The following is a 27855-nucleotide window of genomic DNA, read 5'->3' on the forward strand; positions in this document are numbered from 1 at the left end:
GACGTTATTTATAATGTGTTATGTGTTATACAAGAACTGACTATTATCATTATTTTGCGCACATTGAAGAGTTCAGGATTACACCTGTGTAAAATACTCATTTGTAGGTTCAAGGGATGATATACATGAGTGAAAAAATACAAAGAAATTGGATCCTTTCTTCATACTTTTGAAAAGTCGAAGGGGAATGAATATTACGTATAGCGTTCCATTAAAATAAATAAATCAAATAGACATTATGTAATATATATATATATTCCTTTAATAAAATAATGTGGAGCGTTGTGGCCCAGTGGATTAGTCTTCGGACTTTTGAAACAGAGGGTCGTGGGTTCGATCCCAGCCATGGCGTAATTTCCTTCAGCAAGAAATTTATCCACATTGTGCTGCACTCGACCCAGGTGAGGTGAATGGGTACCCGGTAGGATTTTTCCTTGAACGCTTTAGCGCCTATTAATATGGCGGCTCAGCTACAGCCGGGGTAATAATATGATACCAATTATCAAAGCGCAGTAGAGTTTATGCACATAGTAACTGCGCTATATAAATGGACCTATTATTATTATTATAAAATAGAACTTCTCCTCTGCTTCACCTAAATAGGTTCAATAGTATAGATGATTTATTCCGCCCCCGCAAAGTCAAAGTGTAGATACATCGATGAATTGAAGTATGAATACAAGACCGTATACCCGATCTTTCCAGATAAGTCATCCTCTATTCATTGAGCACGTCCATCTTGAATGATCAGCATCAACTTCCTTTCAGCTTCAAAATTCAATATGAGATAACGTTATTATTTAGACATCCAACTATACTCTTCGGATTAATAGAACGTATGCCACTTTTTAGAAGTATATTAATGATCTGGCTCTTCATATAGTCATGATTACCGGAGGAACTGGATGGCAATAATTATCTGGGTCTCGTAATTACCATGATTGCTCAAGGATGTGCCTCAAAACTGATGAGCCGCTATAGTTTCTAACATGAAACGATGATGTTCTTCAAGATGGTTGATAATTCGTTCAAACCCAGAAGAAGCAGTTGATCACTCTGATTTATTATAGCATCCTATACCGACATTAAAGACACATGAGTAAAGGAAAATATTTATAATTGTTACACATGTTATTGTTATTGGAACTCTGAAGCTGTCTAAAAAGACAAGACTTAGTTTGATTTTCTTCAGTGTCGTAAAAACTTTCCAAAGGTTATATGATTGAATCGGGTCGGAAGATAAACGAAATTTGCTAAGAACCAGACCGAGGGTGATTTTCAGTTAATATTGATAATATTAATAAGAATAGTGACATCGTATTTTACCAAGGGTAGCCCCTTCCGTTCTGAAAACTGTTCTCCCAGTGGGCCGTGCTTAAAATGATGTTATCATTATCCCGGCTTTAGCAAGGCTACCTTGATCGGGCGCTCGAGCTTTCGAGGAATTTCTTACTACCGGGTACCCATTTACCTCACCTGGTTCGAGTGCAGCACAATGTGAGTAGATTTCTTGCTGAAGGAAAACACGCAATGGCCTGGATTTGAACCCACACTAAAGACGAGAATAGTAACCACTAGACCACCATTGGACGTCTTTATTGCTAGACAGTGCGATAAATGGGTAAAATTATGTAACATTGTTCTAAATTTTCGTAATCATTATCTGATTTTCATTATAACTTTGGCGGTTGGAAGTGAACTAAAACTTCATCAAGTTGTGATTGCCATCAAAGTTATATAGAATCTCTAAAGAATTAACAAAGCTCAGGGATTTCTCTCTTAACACATTACTGGACAAATGACTTCACACCACCTCTTCGGAGCAGTTGTTAGTTCCACAGGTATATCAAGGAGTTACTCATTGATCATATAAAGTACGCGTCAGTGGAAATATACCACAATAAAATATATCATTTCGTGTACTGTAATTGAGAATTGCCTCTAATTCCTAAGTTTACATCATGGCTGAACGTGACACGATGCGTGATCCGACTTCTGCACCCGTTGTTGAATGGACATGGCGTTCATTTTCTTGGTCTTACTTTGAGGTCCTTCATCTTGTTTCTGCTGTTGTAGGTATCATCGGAAACTTCTTGGTGATCCAGGTCCTCAATCGACGACGAGCAGCTGAGAGCCGTTCGACGGATACCCTGATAGGTGCCCTTGCAGTTGCCGACTTCTTGACGTCTATTTTCATCATCCCCTTACCCTCAGCAGTAATAGTCCCAACAACACACCTTGGAAAGCTCTACTGCAAGATGACACTTCCAGGGTTCTTTCTCTTCGTATCATTTACGTCGTCCATCTACATCCTGACCACAATATCAGTAGAACGGTTCCTGGCTATCGCCTACCCCCTGCGCTTCAATCAGCTTATGGCTCGGAAACGCATCCTTGGTATCGTCATCTCTATGATCTGGATCACCTCCATTGTTGTCTACGTCATCTTTATTGCTACAACGGTCAGTGTCGATCCTGTCAAACACACATGCATCTTGAGTTTCTCGTCACCCGCCTGGAAGGCCGTGTATGGCTACTTCATGTTCAGTTTCCGCCTCTTGTTCCCCTGCATTATTATGCTGGTCACCCAAGTGGCCATTGTCCGAGCTTTGCAACGTAGTTCTGTACGCTTTCAAGGTCAGATGGCAGTGTCTTTCCACGTCAAAGCCCGCAATCGCGTCCTCAAGCTCATGCTCGTCGTCATCATCATCTACGTTCTCACCTGGGGACCCGGCCAGGTGAGTTTCTTTCTCTTTACCATTGGTGTCCTGCCACCATCTTACATCGGGAGTACACTCCACACGTCCATCATTCTCCTGACGACGTTGAACTCGTGCATGAATCCTGTGATCTACATCGCCTGGTTCAGAGAGTTTCGCGTTGCCTTGAAGCAGATGTTCTCCTGCCAAAAGCGCGAAGACTCATCTCCAGTCTTTGATAATGTTCCCGAATCAACCACAGCCACATCAACCACCCAAAGGTCTGACAGTAATATTTAGATGGTATTTATTGCATACGTAATACAAACGAAATAACGACATCATTGCTGGGTGTTACTCGTCATAGATATCTTATCTTCTAGTTCGCTATAACAAAATATTTTTTTTATAATGGCATTACTTTTCTCTGTAGGTCCCCTCAAACACCTGCTAAAGCCTTAGAAAACTAAAATCAGCTTCATTAGCTGCATCAAAAGGGAAATTACTTAACTTAATATGGAAGCCGTTCCTTTTACTGATACTCGACTAACATTACAAATTGAACTTTGTGTTTCAAAGCTCTTGCTCCAAGTCATCACAATTCTCTCGCTGACTATTTCCTTCCCAATTAGCTCTTCATCATGTTTATTGCCCTTAAAGTATTATTTCTCCCTCCCTTTTTATTCTTTTTTTATCAACTTCTCTTCATTCTGCTATCCAAACAGTCCTTTACATGCCTAATGCTACAGTCACACGGATGAAACTGACGTCAAACTGAACGATGGCATGCCATTAGAAATAGGGTAATAGATTTTCCAGCTTGTGACATCACATAGGGTTGTCGCGTCGTGTCGGGAAATCGCGTAAACCCAGCCATTCAAGAAGAGGGCTCCCTATATTCCAGAATCGTCGAGTCTAGTTTACCCGACCAGTCGAGACAAAGGCATCCTTAATTCCCGAAAGGTTCGGTCCAGTTTACCCAATGTTTTTCGAAAGTTCAACCCGACGCTTCAGGAATTTAGGGGACCTTTTTTCTCAAATGGTCGGATATACGCGATTGCCCTACCCGATGCGTCAACGCGACAACCCGATGTTTCAGACACAAGCAGATTTTGTCGGCCTGAAGGTTGGTCCTGCTGGTGTAATGGTCAACTAGATAAAGTCTCCTGTACAAAATATTCAAAGATTGTCAACATTGTGGTTCTATAAACATTTTTTAACAGTGAGTATATCATCTTAGCTTGATCACATTGATAAGAATCCTTCTGCACCAAATATATAATAAATCCTCGGAATTTCTTTCATAGAATAAATCAGATGATGTAATATATACACACGAGTTATGATCGTAGATCTCTCTTCATTGATTTGTTTATGCACTTATTTAGGTAATAATTGATTGACTAATATATGTTTTTCGTAGATTTATTGATCGGCTCGAGTATTAATCATTTTTTCATAATTTTTGTAATTTATTTTAGATAACGAGCTACTATTTTAGATAGTACTGCAATTCGTAAATCCTTGTATATTGTACAGCAAATGAAGTATCGGCATGTAAATATATTTAAACATAAAATAAGCACATAAATGTAAAAAAATATGACTATATGTGAATATGGGCTCTTACGTAATATATACATGTATAGGTTAGTGAATGTATGTTGAGAACATCAAGTAGTACAATTCTATTACATAAATTATATTGATACAACAAATGTGGTTGTTGTTGTTGTTTTTTTATCATGGTCGACGGGGGGTATTTTTGTAGTACTAGCCAACTGAATAAAACCATTTACTCTTAAAGTTGATTAAAGCAAATCAGAATTAAGGTTCGGTTCAGTTGTAATTAATCTGCAATCATAATCCTTTAAAGAGTTTGAAATAATATTTAACAAATCAAAAAAACAGAACACCTCTTGGGTAAATGAAATCATATTTCAAATTAAAAATTGATAATTAGACGATTTGCTCATGTACTCAGAATGGGGCACACGTCTGTAATTTTGTGTCCAATTCAGAGTGAATGTTTTTTTTTAATTTGCTGTATATTCATCTGATTCTCTCGCCTGATTATGAAATATGTTAGAGTAATGCGAACTGAGAACAACAGTAATACCTATAAATGAAATTTCTAATATCAATGCAAAACTTCATTCTCACAGTACATCCGTAATCACGTAGTCAACACCAGATCATGAACATATATCATTTTGATTTTTTCTCTTGTTTAAATTCATGTCTTGTTGTCTTTTCACTTTTGTCCGTTCATTAGTTGTAATTCTGGCACAAGCTAATTTTGAAGTGACCCTGAACGAGAATGATAAATTATGAATTTCATAACACACATACAATGGCATTCAGTGAAATATACAATAATATCACACATTATTTTGTGTATAGAAATTGTCATGCTTGACTTTTGACAAGAATGATTACAAATTTAGGATAAACCATCGAGGACAGTCTAAAATCCATTCTTTTGATAGGTCCAAATTGATTTCAGTTAAAGGTTACATAATGTAGTGCAGCAAACGATTTTTCATGAAAATCCTTGAATCGTTGAAAGTAAAGGTTTGGAGTCCTACGAAACATTTATTGATATTTTCATGAGTCATGTTAATGAAAATATTCCTTTTGCAAAGCCCAAGTCAAAAAGATATAAAAGATCACCCAGACTACTTTGGATAACGAATTCAATTCTTCAATAAAAAGAAGAAAAAAAAATCAATTATACTATAAATATACATGTATATCAAGATTAACTGAGAATACTCGGAGCCAATATACTAATTAATAGAATATACTACCAGGGGTCATCCGTACTGCTTAAAAGGCATATTGCCATGACCAATTTAATCAATGCAAGAATTATCTTAAGAAAAAAAAAACATGGAAAATGATCCATTCTACCATCAATATCAAAGATAACTAAGCTTATGCATAATGATTCTATTATTGAAGATAAAGTTGAGATGGCAAAAAAAAAAATATTTTTCACAAGTTGGATTTGACATCGCTTGAAGTATATTAACAAACTCCCATTCATGTCATCAATATCTGGGGATAGAAATCAAAGTTATATTTTTTTCTCTAGCTCCTATGAACGCACAGGAGATAATTAAAATTATATCTAGCCTAAAATTGAATAAAAGTGCAGGGTTTCATAACATTGATAACATCCTTCTAAAAAAAACTATGAATTATATAATTGACTATCTTATCTTCATCGGAAAACATTAAAAATCAATGAAAAGAAAATATCAGTCTTCAAAGGGGTGATAGTTCTTTAGCAAGTAAGTACAGACCCCATTTCATTGATTACAAACTCTAAATTTCTTTAAAATTTTGGTTCACATGCGAACCACGATTTTTTTTAGAGCATAACAACCTTTCTGATACTCAATTTGGTTTCCGGGAAAAGAGTAGCACTTACCATGCAATACTTTCTTTAGTTCAAACAGTTGCCAAAGCTTATGACCAGTCTTTGAAAACGATTGGTTTATTTTCAGATTTTTCATAAGCATTCGATACAGTTGATCATAACATTCTCCTTTATAAACTTTCTCATTATGGAATTAGAGGGGATCCACAAAAGTGGTTGAAGAATTATCTAACCAGGCGTTCACAGTTTGTTTCACTTGATTGTAATAATTCTGAACGTAAACCTGTCCTTTGTGGAGTTCCACAGGGCCGCATTCTTGGCCCACTTTTGTTCATTACTTATATAAATGATCTAGATTGCTTCAATTTATACCTTTCGCTGATGACTCTAATATGTTTCTGTTGCATACCGACCCAGAGCAATTGACGCAAATATTTAATGACGAACTAAAACATGTTTCTAATTGGATAACAGCTAACAAACTCTCTCTTCACCTAGAAAAAAAACTAGCTACATGCTATTTAGCAACAAGATTACGAATGTACCGAGAGATGTCATTTTAAATCGGCCACCAGGCCTCATCTGGCGCAGTGGAGAACATCAATAGTTGATGCAATTTAATGTATACAATTCTATTTTTATTTTTTTGCTTAAGATTTATATTCATATATTATTCTGACAATTGTAAGCGATGTGACACTTTTTGTGTATAGCGCATATAAGTAACCGTTATTATTAGTATTATTACAATTATTATTAAATGATACTGTAATTCAAAGAGTGCGATCTATTGGGGGGGGGCTGATCATTGATTAAAAAAAACTTTTTGGAAAGCACATATTGACAATATTTGTTTACAGATATTATTCCTTTATTTCTATTTTATTTATTTATTTTTTATTCATTATATATTTTTTTTCTTTATTTCTTAATATTATCTTATTTTTAATTCATAAAAGGTAGTTATAAAAAGGGGCCTTCACCGTACAAGCTCTGCTTGTTAGTTGGTCTCCTTTCCTTTCGATTTCATGGTATTATTGTATTATAAAATTGATTTAATTGTTATATTTTGTAAATATTTATATTAAATATCATTGTAAATGTAAAAAGATTGAAAGAGGAAATAACTGAACTAAATTGAATCATAGCTCTACAGTGCGTATCAAAACAAGTTTACACTTTGAAAAAGCCCTGGAAATTAAAAGATATACAATATGTGGGTAATTTTTTCAAATATAATCTTGGGTGTGGGTCTCATCTATCCAATGAAAGTAAAACTTTTGACAGAATGTTACACTTGAGTGAGCACTGTCAATTTTCTTTGTAAAGCTCACAGAAATCGGTTTGCGCAGATAATTATGCTCGTTTTCATGGTGTGTAAAGGGCAAAGGGCGAAATGAAACTTACCCTGCGAAACATTTTTCATACATTTTCCCTGCACTTTCAATTTTAATAAAACGGATACATTCAAGCATTTTGTAACAAATTTTTCCACCTAAATTGAAATTTCAACACTTAGTAAGCACAACCTTTACCATTTTTGTGCCAGCTGGATCTGAGGACAATTGAATCTTAACAAAAGTTTATATCAGACGTCTCCAGCATTTTTGTAACTAAGTTTTTATCATTTAAAGTGGGCTTACATTTCATTTTTTATTTAATACTTGTTTCTCAACACTTTTCCAAGCTTGATAAGGATTAACAAAATGAAAATCAAGCCTAAGCTACTTCATGTAAATCGCAGCTCAGTGTAAAGCAAATATCTTCACGATGGCCTCGGTGTGTAGGGGAGTGGGGTGGGGCGCAATGCACTCTTCGAAGTGTTTTGGGCAAGGAAACAAGTTAAAAAAGGTAAAAGATATCTTCAAATCAATTTCACTAGCTAAATTCCACATGTTCTTCATGATTAATGTCTACTTTTATTCGCGTAACTCCGGCATAACTATTTCAAAGCTCTGCGCAAATGCATTTTTCACTAACTTCAAAAGTAAGTGTTGCTCATTCCAGCGGAAATATTTTTCGGCAGTTATATCGCTATTTGCTTAAATTGAATCTGTACCAATGTTAAAAAGTGGAAAAAAATCCGCAGGATACTACAAATGTAAAATGTATAATTTTACAGGACTTTTTCTAAGTGTAAACTTTTTTTTGATACGCACTGTATATCTTGTACATTGGTGGAAACTTACATTGCGAAATCGTAAAATCTTGGCTGAAAACCGATCTTCCACAGGAAGAATAATTTAAAGAATTTTTTTTTATGTATGAGAAAATGGAGGGTGTGGGACGTCATCGGATCCCTTATTTGAGTAACATCGGACGCGGTGACATGAACATCACTGTAAATTAGCGAAATTTAAATGGTCATAACTTTCCGTTTTTAATCCGATTTCGGTGTTACCCGAGTGCTATGCCTGTTCGGTCTTTATGTATATAAAGTATATATATAGAGAGAGAGAAAGAGAGAGATTAATTCTGTTTTGAAGTTATAAAAGTTCATTATCAAATTGATTTATGCGCATGCTTAGTACAATTCGAACACAATATTCGGTATTCAATTTTAAAAGTAATAAGAAATTATGGAAATAAGATATTTTTTCAGCTATAGCTTATTATTCAACCCAAGTGAAAGTCCCATTATAATTCTTTGAAAATATAAATACAAATATAATACGCTTTGAACTAGTTCAAGAAGCAGGGGAAACCATAAAATAAATTTCTCCTCTCAGCATAAAACCTTTTCATGCTATTTGGAGGTTTTGGAGATAAAAGCAATGGTATAAGGAATTTTAAACTCTATTTGAATTAACTGAAGAGCAGTAAATTACTTGTAGGCTATTTTTAAGCTTGTTTAGAAAATGAAATGAAAAAGAAATTACTGACCTTCCAGTTTATCAAATAAATACAGCATTAAACGATAGGAAGAAAAAGAAATTAAACTCATGGATATGCACAAGGGTAATCGGCTTAGCATTACATAGTCATCACTCCAAAACATCAGACAAGTTAACGTTTGATATCCGATTATACACGAAGATGAACTATGTTACGCCAGTAGGTTGTAAACATGGATCAGATGCTAACATCTTAATATATGACGGTCTCTCAATTCATAAATCGAAGAAGCAAAAAAGTGGTTTCAGCACAAAATGAAGGTCATTTCGGTTACATTTTGTCCATTTCTACACACTTTCCAGAATACCTTGGATTGCTGTTTATGAATACACGCAGCACCTCCAAGTAAAATCTTGGGGTGCTACAGCATCCCCATCACCCCCCCCCCCTTTCCCGGAGCCATGTGAAGCTGAATGATCAATTATTAATCGAAGTAAATAAATTAGGTATCAACAATTTGAATGATATATAAGTGAATAAATTAGTTTGATATGCTATTTCACTTTGGTGCCTTGTCAATCGGACACTCTACATTGCAGGGATTTCAAATGAATCCAGATGGAATGTAGTTAGGGACCAATCGAACTTATTTTCGATCATAAAGATTTATTTTTAAACCTCAAGGGATTTGAATTTCAATCCTTTGATGTTTAAAACCGAAATTTTATAAAAATCTTGAGTTTGATTTATTACACTACACTCCACCTGGATTTATTTCAAATCAATGCAATATAAGAGTGTATTCCATTCATAGCCTTAAAGGGGAAGTTCACCCTGAAGAAAACTTTGTTGTCGGTAAAAATAGCAGAAAAATAGTAAAAACTATTGGTGAAGGTTTGAGGAAAACCTGTTAAAGAATAAGAAAGTTATTGGAGTTCAAAGTTTTGGATTTGTGACGTCATAAACGAGCAGCTGCTTCATGTGTTATGTAATATAAAATGCATGAATTTCAAATTTGTTATGGTTCCTGATGACTTAATTATGTTTTCTATTCATGATCGGGTGTGAAGTGATTTGTCTATTGATACAATAGGTACAGTGAAAACCATTTTTAATTTTCTGAGAAAATGACATTTCACTGATTTTTTACCATTCGCTATGTAGGAATGCTGCTCGCATATGACGTCACAAATCAAATAATTGAAATTCTAATAACTTTTTAATTATTTGATGATTTTTTTCTCAAACCTTCGTCAATATTTTTTATTATTTTTTCTGCTATTTTTACAATAAACTTTTTGTCAGGGTGAACTTCCCCTTTAATGAACAGTTGTATTCAATCTATAGGCGGCGATAAGATGACTGTCTCCCCCTTTCACTGTAATGAAGGATTAAGAAAATCAAATGAAACACATAGTACCCCTTTTCTGCATTTTGTTTTCACTTTTTGTATGTGTGTGTAAATTATGTAGCGAAACTAAGTTAAGGGGCTTGCCTCATATTTCCTTTTTCGGCAAGCCCCTCCGTTTTACTCTAAATTATGAAAATGATCTGAACATGCTTAATGTACTAAATTATGTTCACCGAATCTACAATTATGTTGTACATGATGTTTTTTTAGTAATATCAGTTTGTTATGTTAGGTTTATTATATTATGTACATCATTGTGAAATAGAAACTAATAAATTGAAACGAAATAGAATGAAATTTTGGACAGAGTACTCTGTTGCTTTTGAAGCAAACTAAATGTCCTCGCGTAATGTCTTTTATTTGTGGACAATACTGTATAATTACAACATCGTGCTTACTGAAACAATAACGATCGATTGGATTGTTTAAAAAAAACACTGACGGCAAAGGGCCAATTACTTACTTATGAAATTTATTCTTTTATGGCGGCAAAGGGCCAATTTCTTACGAAACATATTTTTCGATATCAACAACTGTCAATTACTTACTTATTAAAATGTATACATCGATAACGATAAAGGGCCGATTACCTAAGCTACTATGATTTTCTTACAACATCAAAAATAGTGTTGCATTCTTACTTGAAATATTTATTCGTGCTTATATCACTTACCCCATATCTGTCTATGGGTGAATTAACCACGAAAGTTACGTAATTTATATTGATATGTTTTTCAGATAAACATGTATTTTCCGGGGCATTGAAACTCTAAATCATTCAATTATAATTATTATTATGAAATACAAATTTACCCAATCATGTTATTCACCACTTTCACACAAGTTAGATAACGTTTACAACGCATGAAAAACATTGAAATGTCAGGAAGTTTGAAGTTATGTCAAATTGTTAGTGTTCATGTTTTGTCACGTTTCTTTCGAGGTCACTTTTTTACATTAATGTCAGCTTCGAAGAAAGTATGGAATATGGAAATCTAGAGGTGGGTAAGGGATAAAAGAAGAAATAAATAAAAAGTAGTGATGTTGACAATGCATGGGGATAGTAGGCGGAATTGTCATGTAGACATGCATGGGCGACACCGGGTATTTTGCTATAGGGGTGGCAGCAAAACGACCTAACAATCGTTGATTTAATGACTGTGTTAAAGGTCTGGTACCTATCTTACTAAGCTTTCTTTTCTCCTATATTCCATTTATTCCCTTTTTTATTCATTTTTCTCATCCACACTACTTGACAAATACAATGATAGGGGTACTCGCCCCCACCCTGCATAGCCTCGGTGGTTTTAGGCAAATCGAAAGTCATGTAATTAACTAAACAGTGCACTATAAAAAGGTTGGAGATTGGAGGGGTGATAACCTTTTCTAACTGTTGCGTTTACCACTTTAAATTTGACGACCCATTGCTTAAATTTTGGGATTTAGCATTATGCAAGGTTGGGTGTATATGGGAAAAGGGATTGTCACTCCTAAAACCCTTCTGTTAATGATTTAACATAATTATTCTAAGTGTGTTAGGCCCACGGGTGAAGAAAGAGAAAGAAAAGGATACCATAAAGTGAGAAAAAGCCCTCATAAAGCGGGAAAATAAATAGCAAAAAAGGGAAAGCAAAAGTATGGATCTAAAAATGAACATCAAACAAGAGAGATAGAGGTAGGGAGAGAGGGGTGGGAGTGGGTGAGATTATTGTGTAAGTGGTGTGAGAAGAGGTTGCAAAATAGAATATCTGACAGAAACGAGAAAGTTGTCATATTTCGAAGATGGGAAATGAATGAGGGAAATGAGGACAGAAACCAAGGGATATCGGCCTGAAAGAAATTGGTTGTTCATGGAAAATTAAGTATTAAATAATGGAGAAAATTGTGTTTTAACTTGCATTATAATTGACAGAGGTTGAATATTTAAGGAAAGATGACCTCCATTAAAGGAATGTTCAGAGTGAGACCTGTCGAAGGGTCATTGGTATAATGGATTTTTAATTTATCGGTCAATAGGTTTACAGTGGGAATGACATTGAAAGATGGTGTGGATGACGCAAAATGTCCATAGACTAATTACAGGTGTGCGGTTATATTGGTCAAAATGGTCTTTTTGACGCCAGAACAAGAGTTGCAAAATTTTCTAATAAATTTCAAATTGAGAGTCTTTTCAGTGCCGTATTTTGTCATCATTTTGAGATTAATTTCTAATATCGATTTTTATCATTTGCATCTAATCTAAATTATTTGAAAAAGCGAAGCCACTTCGTCCATCTAACAAATTGGTGAAAATTGTTTTATTTTTATGAAAATAAAACCAGCCAAAACATAGGATCTTGTATTTTCGAACTGTGGCGATCTTAATACCTTTTCTATAACTTAATTTCAGATCATATTAGTGTGATTTCTAAAAATCTACTTTATCACTCTTTGTCTTACAAATAAAGCTATCGGTTTAATCCCTCTCGTCTATGGAAAGCCAAACATAACATCAGCTTTAATTTCACAGTTCTCGAAATATTACAAACACTCATGCATGCATAATCTTTCTGACCTATCAGCGCATATTTTATCATTATGTTTTCTCTTACAAAGGGAGAATGCATACCCTCTAGAAAAAAATATATATGACATCAACTGCTTTCCATGGTTGAGAAAGATGTGATCATTTACAACTTTTCAAGGGTTTCAGTTGACAAACAGAATAACAATTGCTAAAAGCCATTGGTGTCTCGTTTTTCATTTAGATACGAGAACCACTCTATCCCTAAAAAAACAGTCATTTATTCGTTGACTTGCATGCATGCATCTATTTATTTCTCTTGTTTAAATCTTTATTCTTATTCCTTGATATATTTGTTATTTATAAAGTAACTTTCTTCTTCGTTTGTTTATTTTAATTATGTGTTTATTTATTTACTAGTCTATCCATCACTTTATCTTTCTAATTAATTTCCTTCCGCGACGTGATTTTGTTTTTATTTTTCTTGTTTGTTTTCAGTTATTGATGTTTTTATGCTTATGATATGTTTTTCTCAAAATTTTAGTTCCCAAGAATACGATTTTAATTTTCATGGTTGTTCTTCGTTAAAACAGGATTTGTAGATATAAACTCTCCATAGTACCGGCCCACTCTCCAATTTCCATTAATGTGAGTTCGATACTCTTTTAATAACGAGTACGTTTTGCAAATAAACCAATTATCTTTCATCCGTCCATGATTGATGTCCCATTGCTCACATGACTTAAAGAGTAATTTAATTACGATGCGTGGGCAACCAAAATCGATTATTCGCTGGAAATTTGATAATAAAAATTGGCCTGTGGTCCTTTCAACCCAACGCTCCATGGGTGAAAATAAAGCGAGGACATCATACATACATAAACGTTGACTGGATTATTTCAAATTCATGTCGCCAAGCAGTGTTGGAACGAAATATACGGGTGAGAACATTGTGTGAAATAATTGACACAGAGTGCTGAAGCCATTTTCCCACGAGAGTTGCTGAACATTAACGGGCGCAAGTATCCCCAGTGCAGACTGAGAAGGGTATGTATTATATATTTCATCCATTTCGTAAGCTCAGAGAGTTTCCGTGTTTATTGGGGATAGTTTGGTTAAAAATTACAACTTACTCAGGGGCCGCGGAACAGTTTTCAAAGGGGGGGGGGTGGCCTTGCAAAAAAATCACAATCATATGGTAATTTTTACGTTTTTGTACACGGTTTTTGGAAAAAAGTGAGGGAGGGGCTGAAGCCCCCTCAGCCCCCCCCCCCCTCTGCTTCCGAGGCCCCTGTGTCCATGTAATTGTCTACAATGCCATTTGCGGAACTCTAAAAAGGGGTAAGGGCTTACAATTTGGGGTTGGGGAAATTTGTAAAAAATTCACAAATAACAAGAATTTCACAAATTACACGATCATAGAGTTGCGGCAATCATTTCCTTATACGAAATCCCTAAAATTGTACAATAATCGTATCAAGTCGGATAATTTCTCTCTGTATGGAACTGATACGAGCGCGAAAGCTGAATATTTTTTTTTAATTTCGGGTACTCAAACAGGAAAAAAAGAACCTTCCTGGGGGGTTTTAATATCATGGGCAAAATGTGAATATAACTAAACAGTTAATGCCAGCACGAAGTGTGAACTAATTTTTTTTTATATTCAGATCTTGTTTATTTATAAAGCATATTTTTGTAATAATAAACATTATCCGTATCTTACTTGACAAATAATCCCAGCCATGCCAGCGTGAAGCGAGATTTGTTTTCCTTAATACTTAGCCGAAAAGTGAATATTTTAAGTATTGTTTGTTATGTAGGAAACCATGAACAATAATGCGAGCGAGAAGCTTGATGTGAACTATTTTATATACTTTATTGAAAGAATATAGCAACGCTTATTTGAAGGAACTCATGGGGATGATACACAACTCATTAATCATTGATACGAGCTTGAGGAGCTATCTCATTTTTGAAATTTTGTTTCAAACCTTAAACAGTCCTTTTTCGCTACCTTTTGTAATCATAAAATGTCACGAATCTTACTTCTATAAAAATGATTAGACTGCAGCTCGCGTGTGAGCGGAAATACCTATTTGTAAATTGACTCGAAAATCAGACGTTTAAGGACGTCCCACAGTTAAAATGAAGTCCATGTCATTTTCACCAAATTTAATATAGGTTCATGTGCTTATTATTTTTCTACGGGACTTTGAAGTCGCCGTATTTGGATGATATGAAATGTTGCGCAATCAATAGAATTATGCCTCTCTTAGACCTCACGAGTTCACCAAAAGAGTGCAAACCATCTTTACTCTGTCGATATCGCATCAAACTTCATCAAACTTTCAGGATATGTAACTCAGTGGATACCAAAGTAGGAAAATATCTTTCCATTGACAAAACTATATATATTTGGAATCAGCAGCGCCCTTATTATTTGAAAAAAATGGTGAATAAACTTCCCAAAAAAATCTTCAAACGACGTGAATCTACTCGAAAATTACAAGAAAAGTATAGTATAAGCTGCACTTTATTCAAAATCAATGTCATTTTCATTATATTTGGCAAAATTGTAGAGGAATGCATTATGAAAATCCATGCCATTTTTATCATTCTCTCTAGATTCGTAGAGGAATTTATTCTAAAGACATACAAATATTAAAAATTTTGGGTCCATGTTCTCGTTTTCAAATTTCGTGTCCAAAGTATTGTGAGTTGGCTTGAAATGCGCCGAAAACAAGCAAAAGTCTGATAATATACCGTCTAAAATCACAATGGTTCCGTAGTCTTGCTCCCAAACATTGAAAATCCATGCCATTTTCATAATACTTTGCATATAGGTACATTAACACCTGAATATATTTCAAATATTAAAAATTACATGGGTTTATGTGCTTGATTTTTTTTTTGCTAGAGAGCTTCAAATTTCACCAAATTGATATTTTTAAGAATTGCGTATTAAATACAATTTTGCAGTTTTAGACCTCACGAGATCACAACAATGAGTAAATTAAAGCTCTATTACTCAGTCAAAATCCATGAAAATTTCATCAAATATCGCAATATAATCAATAATTGTATCCTTAAGATGGATAATCTATTTATATTGCTATTATTGTTCGCTCTTTCAAGTCTAACAGCACTCTCAGTTCTTTAAAATTGCAAGTTTAAACATTTGAAATTTCAAGAAAATGAGAAATGCTGCACTTTATTCGAAACCAATATAATTTTCACCAAACTTTGCGAGGTTGTAGAGGAAGGTATACCTAAGAGGTGCAAACATTAAAAGAATTTTATGTGTTTGTTGTCAAACTATCAACACTCTTATTAGAGCAAATGTGCTTTTTAAAACACCCCAAAACGCGCCAAAAGATTTGTATCTATACTTATGTGAGGAAAAATTCCAAATCCTCTACCGTTTTTATTCAAACTCGGGGTCGTATTCGTCATAGTTTGCAGCACTACAGAGTAAAGTATTTTGAAATTGTAGAGGTTTTTTAAAAAGTCCATGTTTTTTATGATTCCAGTTTATTAGCTTCATAAAATAACACATCGGATCTGCAGTTATTGCAGATAAGGAGAAAAATCAGCTCATACCTACAGCTGATTTATCATTTGTTTATCCATTGTGACGTCAGCGCGCAGAGTGTAAATATTCGCAGATCATGATGCGCACAAACATGAAGAGCGAGCGAAATCTTTATTTTTATAGTGACCTGGGGAGCGTTTCATGAAAGGACTTGTCGGACGTTTTATCCGTCCCATTTTTCCGACAGTTACCATAGTAACAGTGCCTCACAGCCAATCAGAGTCAGAGAAAAATGTCAGATCTGACAACTTGTCGGACAAAATGTTGATGAAACACTCCCTGAAGTATTCCATATTTCAATTCTTCCTTCCCTCTATGTTATTCACTTTCCCTCTGACTTCTTCTTATCGTTCTCTTTTATCCTGTCCAAATCCCTCATTTTTTTTAGGGCCACCAGTTTGGGGCCCCAGTCACTTCGCCCACCTCTGGACCCGTCTATGTTAATTATATTATTTCGTTACATCTATCAACCGAGACTTGCTAGCCCTCATTGGAGCTTATTAGCTATACGCAAAGAATAGTCCTATGAAAATAAGTGGTAACGTGGCAACTTTGTATCTGTAGCAGTCTGGTATTTTGTAATAATCGATAGATTCACTGTCAGGCAATGAAGTTTGACCCTCAATGAAACAAAGAGTCCATCACATCGCATTATTGGTTCAGTTTATAAAAGATTCATAACCCCAAAGTGCAACAGTGCATTAGAATTAAATCCATACTTCTATCGGCTTTTCTCGCTTAAGTGGAAACTTATCCTTGCCATTGCTACGAGATTGAAAAAAAAATCATATGGATTTCTGTTTTCTGAAGTGAAAGTAGGCTGAACTATTTATTCAAATCCAGGTCAATAAACATCGATAAGGTATTATACGGTATAGATTCTATTATCATGCTGACAGACGATTGTAACCGACGAGGAGAAGGATGAGTAAACTATAAGAAAGCGATCAATCACTAGATTCAATAACTGCTGATAAATCAACTTTCGAAATAGGGATTTCAAAGAAATAATAGTATTTGTATGAGCATTTCATTCTTTGAGCGTGTGAGCATATGAGCCTATATGCCAACATTGATTTGACTTTAAATAGGTAGACAGCCAGGTGCAACTTTTCACATACTTTATGTGATATTTTGAATAGAGCCCAGAAAAACTCGCGTCCGAAAATGCCTTTAGTGCTTAAAAAAGTGAAATATAAAGTGACAGGAAACACCTTCTTAATTTCTTTACATATACTAATGCACTTTACATGCTTCATGTGTTCTTTCACCGGCTCGAAGACGCAAAATTATAAAAATCGTGGTGCGCGTTGTACTTTTAGCTTTTAAATCTGAGTAATGGTTGTTTTTATGGTTTTTTATTTAGTCCTCATACATTACGCATGTTTCATCCTGCTTTTATTTTATTTTAGCAAAGCACTGCTAACCTATGACTTGAAGGGGGGGGGGGGGTCAGAATAGTGATTTGAAATACTAAAATGGAAATTCCAGTCCATTTTGAGCCTCTCTGAATAAAATATCACCCCATACGAATTCATAATGACGACGTCATCCGTTGCGACTTGAAGTCAAATTGGACTGTACTCAGACCACAGGACTAGCCGCAAAGCAAAAATCTGTTGCAGTATTCCTCGCATTATGACAAAATTCAACGTAGAAGGGTCGTTTAATATGCAACAAGCTTGGAATGTTAAATCTTGCACAATTTGGGTTCAAACTTCAAATAAAAGGACTATTTCGGTGGAGGAATGAAATAAAAGAACATATTGAATAAATCATTTTCAGCTAGCTCGATTCACTCGCTCCCATAACGTAAACAAATCTAAAAAATTGATTTGGTTACTTCGAATATTCCGCCCCCTCCCACTTGTTAAATATACGTCACAAAAAATATATATCCAACCCTGCTCGATTATGTCGCTGTCAAATGAATATGAGGAGTCAACACAAAATTAGCGTCTAGTAGCAGGGAACAAAAGAGCATTTCTTCATCATTGTTCATTAATATTAATCAGTGCAACTGTTCAGCGGTGAATATTAACACGCGCGTTCTCACGCTGAATTGATATCCTGCTCTTTGTACAATGGACTGATATAGTGTTAGATCAATATTGTCGTATTCTTGCCTGCGATATTAAAAAGGGTTTCCAACACACTATTCGATACCACTTTCAAGATGAAATAATTATGTGGTCACGTATTTGTCAGGTATCATGCGATTGTAGGAGGATTACGTACGAATTACAAGTAAGTACCAATTCATATACATGCAGTTTTATATTCCATTTTCAAGTTGTTCATTCCTTTATGCTCTATTTTTTTTCAAAAAATAATAATCTACTTTGAATTTGGATAGAGATTTTGATCAAATTTAGTAATGTTGGATTGGTAAAAAAGGGACGGAATGTTTTTGTTTAATTTTGTTACACCCAAACTACGCATTACAACAATACTTATTGTAAAGGAATCTCATCTAGCATCGTATCGCGTTCACTTTTAAAAATATTGGGCAACATACTGTCCAAACAACAATAATTGGTTAAAATTTTATCCAATTATGGGTAGTTTTAAACCAATGTCTGATTTGGGTGAAAACTACACAGTATTGGCTGAAAACTACCCATAGTTTGATAAAGTTTTTAAACATTTTTTTTGCGTGGACATTATGTTGCCCAACAATTGTAATTATATTGCTCGATTCGGCAGTATGTATAGGCCGAATCAGGCAGATATAAACTCACAATGCACAGCTGATACTTTAAAGCCGGGATCAAAGCATACCCAATATCATTTGTGTCTTTGATACCATTTTCTCCACCACAATAGAACACGCATTTCGATATGAATTCTGTTTTGACAACGCTTATTTGTTATTCATTTTTATTTTATAATAGATTTATCAATGATGTAAAAAAGTGTGATTACAATGAGAAAACATAGAAACAAATCGGACGTCCTATAGATACAGTGGACTTGACAAAATAAAAAAAAATAGGATTGTAACTTTTACGATATTGCAGTCACATCATTCGAACCAACTCCAGCCAAATTAAACGCTTTTACTTTATCAACAATGCGCCCCCGCTTTTCAGATTTTCGAAGAAAAAAAATCTGTGTACGGCCATGGACACGCCATTACCCTATATAGACTCATGGAGTTCCTCATGTCTCTTAACTCCATTCTAAATATAGGCCTATATGAAAAAAAGATCGTATATTCTTACATACAGTCATTATAGGATCTGAATTTACAGATAACACTACCTTCAATAGAAACCAATCGCAAACCAATGAAGTTATTTTTTCAACGCTCTTAAATTCTGCATATGCATGTGACACTGCGAAAATTGGTTTGTATTTCACAATAGAACTGAAGTATTTTTTAATCATTTCCATGTTGATTTGGTTTTCATAAACAGAAGTCATCAACCTATGCACCTTTGAACCGGAAGTAAATACTGAATGTATACAAATGGCTTCGGATTAGAGGATGAATTAAACCTGCCTTTGATTAAAAATGGAATACAGACAGCATGAAAACACACACCTCGGCAGTCTAGCGACAATTTACGTGAGTATAATCACAAATTCACAATGATCAGCGAACCGTATTCGGCGCCAGTCATGTCATCTTTCGTGACTTCTACAAGATATTTCAGTTTATTTTCTGCCAACGGTGTGTTTTTGTCGTAGTCATTTATTTGTTCGCTGATGTCAAATAAATTTAAAGACCAAGGAAACTTGAAAATAAACACTGCAAATGCTATCCAAAACATTTCATTGTATTATTTTCATTCTACTGTTTAATCTTTTGACCCTTTTCTCCATTAAGTTTCTTCTTTTCTCTTTCATATTCTCTATCAATATGTGCATGTCAGCCTTGTTGATCATTTGATTATTGAATATAAATCTGATGGTATATAACATACAGATTCAAATGCTGTGAAGTGTAAACGAACAATAATATCTTTCTTTTTCATCTTCGTTGTCGTTTATACCGGACTTTTCGAATTTACTACGGAGAACACTCTCTACAACGCACCATTTCCTTTGAAAATGTAAGTCAAATCGCAGTGAAGAGCTGAGAGGCTCTTGTCGAAAGTTGGTGGACCGGGGCAGCATCTTGACTCTGGTCACGACATATTTGCAATTGTTCGTCCGGTGCAAATCTTCGGATGTTCTGTTGTCCCAGTCCACCAACTATCGACAAAAGCCTCTCAGCTCTCCATTTGTGATTTTACTAGCATTTTCAAAGTAATCGATGCTTTGTAGAAAGTGTATCCGTGGTAAATGCGAAAACTCTCTCGTATCCTCATTTACACTCCATGGAATTACCTTCTTTATTTCCCTTTTAATAGATTATTGCTGTGGTACTTCAAGTTCTAAGTTGGGGATCAGTGTGCTCTGGTACGTAATCTTTTGGAGATGATATTTCAGAGTTTGTAGTCAAATTAATCAGGTAAAAGTGAAATAAGACGAATAAACCCCAATCCTCACTATAAAGATTAATAAAGCAAGATAACATTTCACTCTAAAATCACTCATATTTTCTTTTAATGTGATTGAATTTATTGGACAGCATTAAAATTCAACGTCAAAATCATTAAAATTCCATATGTACAGAATAATGAGTCAGGACCTCTTCAAAACAATTTACACTTGCAGGAGACGCCCTTAATGAAAAATTTTGTATAATTACTGTTTAAATAGTGAACAACTTCAGCGAAACTTTTCAAGAGCGGAAAGCTATTGAAGTCTATCGTGTTGATAGCAAAATAAGAATTTCACGAGAATGAGAATGAAAGGGATGAATGCAGAAGAAAGTCAGTGTTATTGTAGAGTGGAATAATGAGAATACAGAAGCCTTAGACGATGTCAAATAGTTTTGGACAGTTAATCAATTTATGGAAAATAATTGTCACGAACTATATACAAATGCGAACAAATTCAATTTTTCGTTCGTGACAAGAATAATGCAGTGAGGGGGTAACTATTGTCATCTCTGTAAATCATATTTCATAATTATTATAATATCATGAGCTACTGGAATCGATTCGTTTCGTTTACATCACCAACATGAGTCGACTATAGGAAGATAAGATGCCACATTACTGTTTACTTATTTCACTGGGTAGATATTATATGGAGCTGCGTTAAGAAAAGGACTGTTTTGAATTTCACTCTAGGGCTATAAACTGAACAACCTTGAAAGAGGTGTGGGGCATCGAAAATTAGGATTTAATACTCAATTTCTGGAAGCGATATTGTTTCAATATTGGTGAATGGTCAATGCTGGTGAATGAATTTCACATTTAAAAAAACACAAAGAAATATCACTTTAAAATGTAAGAGCACCTACTTATAATCATTAAAGATTTAGGGAAACCCCAAAGACCTTAACTTGTCAGATATGCTTTTCACACTGTACTTTTTGTCCTAAATTGGTGGGGCTAGGGGGGGGGGTCTTAGCCCCACCAATTTCCGGGTTAAGCTTAGCCCACTTCGTTTTCACACTACGTTTTAGCAAAGTGGGCTAGCACGGTAAATAGTACGTTATGTAAGGGTGGGTGGTGGTGATTTTTTTACCTGATTGCTAAGAAAGCATGAATCCTTGTTAACAGCAACCAGAGGACCGACGGCTTAAAGTCCCCTGCGAAGGACCTGGTACTGAGGATTAATGCCTTACCAAAGGGCACTATAGCGCACCAAGTGGGAATCGAACCAGGGTCACCGGAATACGAATCCCCCGCTCTACCGACTGAGCTATCGCGCCTCGGTACTATCTGGCCCTGCTAAAAAGCAGGGTTAGCCGGCTTATTGTGGTGCTAGCACCACAATTGCGGTGCTAAGAGATGCAGTGTGAAAACGAAACAGGGCTAAGGAAAGTGGGGCTAAGCATTAACCAATCACAGAAGTCGAATTAACGTTAATCACGCTCTGTATGGTAAAATCATCAGTATTCATGAGCTGAGGGATAATCCGGGGTTAAGGCATTAACCACGGTTGAGCAGACTCGGGTATGGGGTTAAGAAAAACAGTGTGAATCGAAAAAAAGATAGTATGGGGTTAAGAAAGACAGTGTGAATCGGAAAAAGATAGTATGGGGTTAAGGATAGTCCGGGGTTAAGGATAGTATGGGGTTAAGGAAATGCAATGTGAAAAGCATATTATTGTGGTGCTCGCACCACAATTGCGGTGCTAAGAGATGCAGTGTCAAAACGGAACAGGGCTAAGGAAAGTGGGGCTAAGCATTAACCAATCACAGAAGTCGAATTTCACGTTAATCATGCTTTGTATGGTAAAATCATCAGTATTCATGAGCTGAGGTACAGTCCGGGGTTAAGGCATTAACCACGGTTGAGCAGATAGTATGGGGTTAAGAAAGACATTGTGAATCGAAAAAAAGATAATATGGGGTTAAGGATAGTCCGGGGTTAAGGATAGTATGGGGTTAAGGAAATGCAATGTGAAAAGCATAAGAGATGACCACATCCATCAATAATTCAATATAATGAATAAAAAAGATAATTGAAAATTGAAGCCCAAAGGTCATTCTAAACTTTAAGTGTCTAATTTTACACAATAATTATCATCTTTATTTGACCAGGAATCACATGCCAATACTGTGAGACTGTTTCATCGCTAGAAGAATGTGATTCAACACGGGAATGTGCGTCAAATGAAGTAAGTTGGTATTAAAGAAAGTAAATTTGATGATTACATAACTAGACGAAAATGAGATATGTATATGATAAAGGAAGGGAAAGGAACGTTAACAGACTTATTGGAGCTAGATCTAAAAAAAAAGAAATATGAGTAAGACTTTTGAGGTGTTTCATGTAAATTTTAAGGAAGAAAATAAAGCATTCAGTCCAAACTTCGAAGGCATGGGAGTTTAAGATTTTGCAAAAAAAACCTATACAACTAAAAAAAAATAAAAAAAACATCATTGCGATTGACATACTGGATACCTATATCTTTCTCTTCTATTGTCAATTAAAAATTACCCTGGTACAGTGATCGAAATAATCAGTTCTTGGTAACCAATCAATACTCCACAAAAACATGATGTACTTTAATCTGGTTTTGTCGTATTCGTTATCGCTGTTATACTTTTTTTTACTAGCATTGTTGCAAACCGTTTACAATCAGGGAATCACTATCGAAGGGTAATGTAAAACTGCCAAAATCAAACAAATAATGCAAGTATTATATTGTTCCACCCCCTGTCTTTATGCTATTGAATCATTATTTTTAGAATGAATCTTATTCCCATATGTCTCAATGCCCCATGAAGACAACTGTTACAACCTGTTAAATATTCAAAAGAAAAATAATAAATTTGTAAATTTGGAAGACAATAACAAATATTTATCTGCACATAAGCAGACCCCACCTTTTCCACCGGCATGACGAGACCATAACTTTTAACTTGGGATCGGTAAAACAAAACTTAGCAATGATTCTAAAATGACTTTATGATGCATGGGTTGTACATTATTTATTTTCAAATGCAATCGGTCTCAAAATATTAAAGCAATATGAACAATAGGTCAAATTTGTGTTACTGAACGCGTATGTCACTATTTATTTTTGACGACTTTTCATGCTTCTGGGACCTTGCTGTACTTTTTAAACACACAGATTGGTAAATATTGGAAATGTTTATCATGTTAAGATAATGCATGGGTGATGATAAGAATGTAATGTCACGAATGTAGTAACAACATAGCGTCATTATAAGAAATCAGATTACATACAGTCATTTCCCTATACATACGATCATGATGATGATGACTATTATCAGAATGTAATCATGAAATAATTCCCTTTCGGACCTTACCTCGCGGTAATTTTTGATTTGGGTGATGTAGTATCCGTAGTTTTTGCTTTAACTCGTCCTTCTAAATGATTTGCAATGTGCATGAATCTCTAACAATAACAAATTGTCAACACGAACCTTTGAAATTATTTCATTGATATCTTTTTGAGGAAGAACAATATGTGAAAATTATGTTCAACGAGAAAGAGCAAAATCTAATTATATTTGATTTGTGGTAACTCCCGCAGGAACTCGGCAGGACAGCATTTTGCTGGTAAACGCCAAGCTGGTATAAAACCAATTATCTATGAAACATTTTACGTCTAGGTTAATCAGTCATAGTGGCTGACGTTATAGACGCCAGATTAAAAAGGCCAATATGAATAAATACTGCATGACGTCACAATCTATTGTACAGTTGGTTGCTGTTAATATTGAATCAGAGGGATCAAGAGGTAGCATCACGAAATCGTTAATTCATGAAAATTAGATTGCCTCTTCTAAAATATGGGGGAAATGGATTGCCTCTACTGATTGTGCACTGACGATAATGAAATTAGATCAGTCCTAATAAATATGTAGAAACTATTCAATTATATCAATCATCGTGTAACGATATAAATCTAAAAGAAAATAATGACGGTCTTTGTATTTCACTGATCTGAAATATATTGACCAAGTTAATACATCTTGGCATGTTCCTTGTATGCTTTATCTCTAGCATTTATTATCGGGCTAACAAATATTTCCTTTTTACGAAAGGATTGACCCATTTAAGTGTTGATAAATAAAATGCAAAAGAGGTATAGCAAAAAGTTAAACAGTAATTATACATGGAGGTGACTAACGGTTTTCAGTACATGCATAGAACCAGGGGCGTTGCTACAGGATTTCTCCGCTAATGAATTTTCAAAGTTATTGTAGTGAAAAGAGGAAAAATAGAGAAAAGAAGGGAAACGAAGGTAGGAAGGATGACGTCTATTAACGAATATAGGTTATGATCATGTAGCCCTATGTCCTGTAATCAAAGTTTTTAAAAAATATATGACATAATCTTCACATGTACATCGTCTCCTCCACGCTATCAAAATGCCGTGGTGTCGCTCCTGCTTCTTGGTTATTCTTTGAAAGGTTTTAATTTTTCGAATTTTCGAAATTAAAATCAAACTAATTTGGCCCCTGACGCTTGATATTGCAGATCTGTAGAACCGAAATCCGGATCCATTCTTTAACCTCGACCACGTATCGAATGTATTGTCAGCAAGATCAAGCGTGCCTCAACGAACAGGGCATTTACGAACCTCAATGCACAAGCAATACCGGGTCTGTTTGTGTGACCTGCTGTGATACGGACCTCTGCAACGCCCCATCGGCCAATACCGGCACTAACCAGCCCACAATTGCAGATGCAACCACAGTACAGGGAACCACCGCCGTCCCGGAACCAGCGACAACTGTAACAGAAACAGCGACAACAGATGTTACACCGACACAACCTCCCACGACGTTAACAGGTAAGACCATGTCTGCGCAATGGTTAGAACGCTATTGTTCTTCATCCTCTGATCATCATTTTTAAATCGGCGTCCGTTCTGAAAACAGGACGAGGTGGCGCCAATATAAAAAAGCTGAGCGTAAAATGTGTACAGGATGCGTAAGGGCATGAAGGGTGGTGGTTATGCTTTGGTCTACTCTGGACAGCACGCTTGAATGAGTTTCCATTGGTACTTAGCTTCCACTACAGAAAAAAAATATATATCCGTGGCTACCTGTCACCCACAGGCTAGTAACGTCGTCAATTACCAAGCTCTTAGCTGTTTGGTAGGCAGTAGAGCGGAAGAACTGTACGTGAAGAACTTACAAGACCTATGTAGTCATGTTTTATGAGGTATTCAAGTATTTCCTTTCTCTCTTTTATTCACTTTTTCTATTATCTATCCATCTTTTTACTTATTTGTCTTTTACCTTTTATTCATTTATCCATCACTGCATTTATTCAGTCATCACATTTATATTCATCTATACATAGATTTATCATCTGTTTATTGCAATCATTCTTGTTTTTCGTGTAAATTTCTGCAAGTAAATTTCATGTTACCGTGATATTTCAACTTTCAGCTCGTTCGAGTTCAACACACCTTAGCTCATTACTCTACAAACTCTACAGCTCAGCACGAAAGATCAAACCTCAGCACGTCTTAAGTACGAGTGAAACAGGCTCTGTCATCACATGCGCAATGACCTGCGCACATACTCCAAGTTGTCAGTCATTTGGATACAACAATGAAGATGGATTGTGCTATACAGTTGGATCCCCTTCAGATGAACTAACATTTAGTATCGCAGAAAAATGTAACCATTACATCCTTGAAATTTGAAAACATATCGAAAAAAGGGATAGTAATTTATATTTGAAAATATTTAAAAATGGCATTTCCTATTGGAATTGGTGGAATGGGAAGGGGGTGGTGTAAAACGAGTTACGTCTATCCGTCAAAACGAATGGTTGGAAACGAGTGTGGGCCATTTTAACAATGATTACATTTATTGATTGACCGTGCTTTGTATGACTAAGGAATACTTTTTGACACTTACGTGTACAAGTTTTGTTTTGTTCTTGTTTGGGTTTTTTTTTTTGCTTTTGAAATAATATCATGGTCAGAAATGTTAATGATTTCTATTTCTCATTAATATATATAACTAATGGCAAACAGAAGTGTTACAATAATGCTATGACAAAAGTCAGTATGAAAAATTAACCATTGCTCGAGGTAATGGTCATTTGCAACAATAACTACAAATAACTACAAAATATTGATGTCTTCTAAGTTTCACCAACATCTCAAATGGTTATTACCATTTTCAGTTTTCATTATTCTGAATCATCTGACTGGTAGTTGAATCGAATTTGTTACATATGTTTTTTTCATAAGCACTAATACCCCCTTTACACCAACGCTACGTCCATGTAGTTTTCGCTACGTCAACGAGAAATAGTCATGACGCAGTGGGAACTGCTACAGCGTACTGAGAGCGTAGCAAGAACTGCCATTGATGTGGCATAATCCGCATGATCTCCCGAGACCCATTTTTCGCTACGCGGACATCGATCATGTCCAAACTCCACTTACAAGGAGCGCCGTCTGGACAGTGCGTAGTAATGACGCAGCAAGGACCTCCTTAGTATCCACTAATACCCCCATTACTCCAACGCTACGTCCATGCAGTTCTCGCTACGTCAAAGAAAAATTGCCATGACGCGGTGGGAACTGCTGCAGCGTACTGAGAGCGTAGAGAAAAAATGTTAATGACGTGGCAAAGTCTGCATGATCTCCGAAAACAAATTTTCCGCTACGTGGACTTTGAACATGTCCAAAGTCCGCGTAGCGGAAGCGCCGTCTAAACCGAGTGTAGTAATGACGCAGTAAAGACCTACCAACAGCTTCATAGACGTAGCGGACACCGAAAGAACGTGGCAACAACTCTGTCCATGTCTACTGTACTGCCACTACGCGCTCACCACTTAAACTCGGTTGGCTCTACGTCCAAATAGACGAAGGTACAGAAAGTCGCGCAATCTGCTGGATGTGGTCGGAACGTAGCGGGAA

The 27855-nt window shown here is 35.5% G+C and overlaps 2 protein-coding genes across 3 annotated transcripts; both read left to right on the forward strand.

The window, feature by feature from the left end:
* The first annotated feature begins 1961 nt into the window (after nucleotides 1-1961).
* LOC121432024 (galanin receptor 2a-like) lies at nucleotides 1962-2999 on the forward strand. The gene has a single exon (XM_041629840.1). The coding sequence runs from the start codon at nucleotides 1962-1964 to the stop codon at nucleotides 2997-2999; it is 1038 nt and encodes a 345-aa protein (XP_041485774.1).
* Nucleotides 3000-13714: 10715 nt separating this feature from the next.
* On the forward strand, nucleotides 13715-27752 carry LOC121424888 (CUB domain-containing protein-like). Of its 2 annotated transcripts, none has more exons than XM_041620757.1 (6): nucleotides 13715-13880; nucleotides 19845-19996; nucleotides 20784-20832; nucleotides 23033-23109; nucleotides 25446-25761; nucleotides 26366-27752. In XM_041620757.1, the coding sequence occupies exons 2-6, from the start codon at nucleotides 19943-19945 to the stop codon at nucleotides 26623-26625; spliced, it is 756 nt and encodes a 251-aa protein (XP_041476691.1). In that variant the 5' UTR covers nucleotides 13715-13880; nucleotides 19845-19942; the 3' UTR covers nucleotides 26626-27752. The 2 variants fall into 2 exon arrangements, with proteins under 2 accessions (XP_041476691.1, XP_041476683.1); XM_041620749.1 differs by lacking the exon at nucleotides 13715-13880 and adding an exon at nucleotides 18454-18672.
* Nucleotides 27753-27855: the final 103 nt, after the last annotated feature.

Source organism: Lytechinus variegatus, chromosome 1 (genome assembly GCF_018143015.1).
Source record: "Lytechinus variegatus isolate NC3 chromosome 1, Lvar_3.0, whole genome shotgun sequence".
Lineage (NCBI taxonomy): Eukaryota > Metazoa > Echinodermata > Echinoidea > Temnopleuroida > Toxopneustidae > Lytechinus > Lytechinus variegatus.

Bases quoted from the DNA above. Each gene is read 5' to 3' on its own strand.
- LOC121424888 (XM_041620757.1), top strand. From the start codon at position 19,943: ATGGAATACAGACAGCATGAAAACACACACCTCGGCAGTCTAGCGACA. The intron at 19,997-20,783 runs GTGAGTATAATC...CCCTTTTAATAG, and splicing joins GCAGTCTAGCGACAATTTAC to ATTATTGCTGTGGTACTTCA. The intron at 23,110-25,445 runs GTAAGTTGGTAT...TTGATATTGCAG, and splicing joins GGGAATGTGCGTCAAATGAA to ATCTGTAGAACCGAAATCCG.
- LOC121432024 (XM_041629840.1), top strand. From the start codon at position 1,962: ATGGCTGAACGTGACACGATGCGTGATCCGACTTCTGCACCCGTTGTT.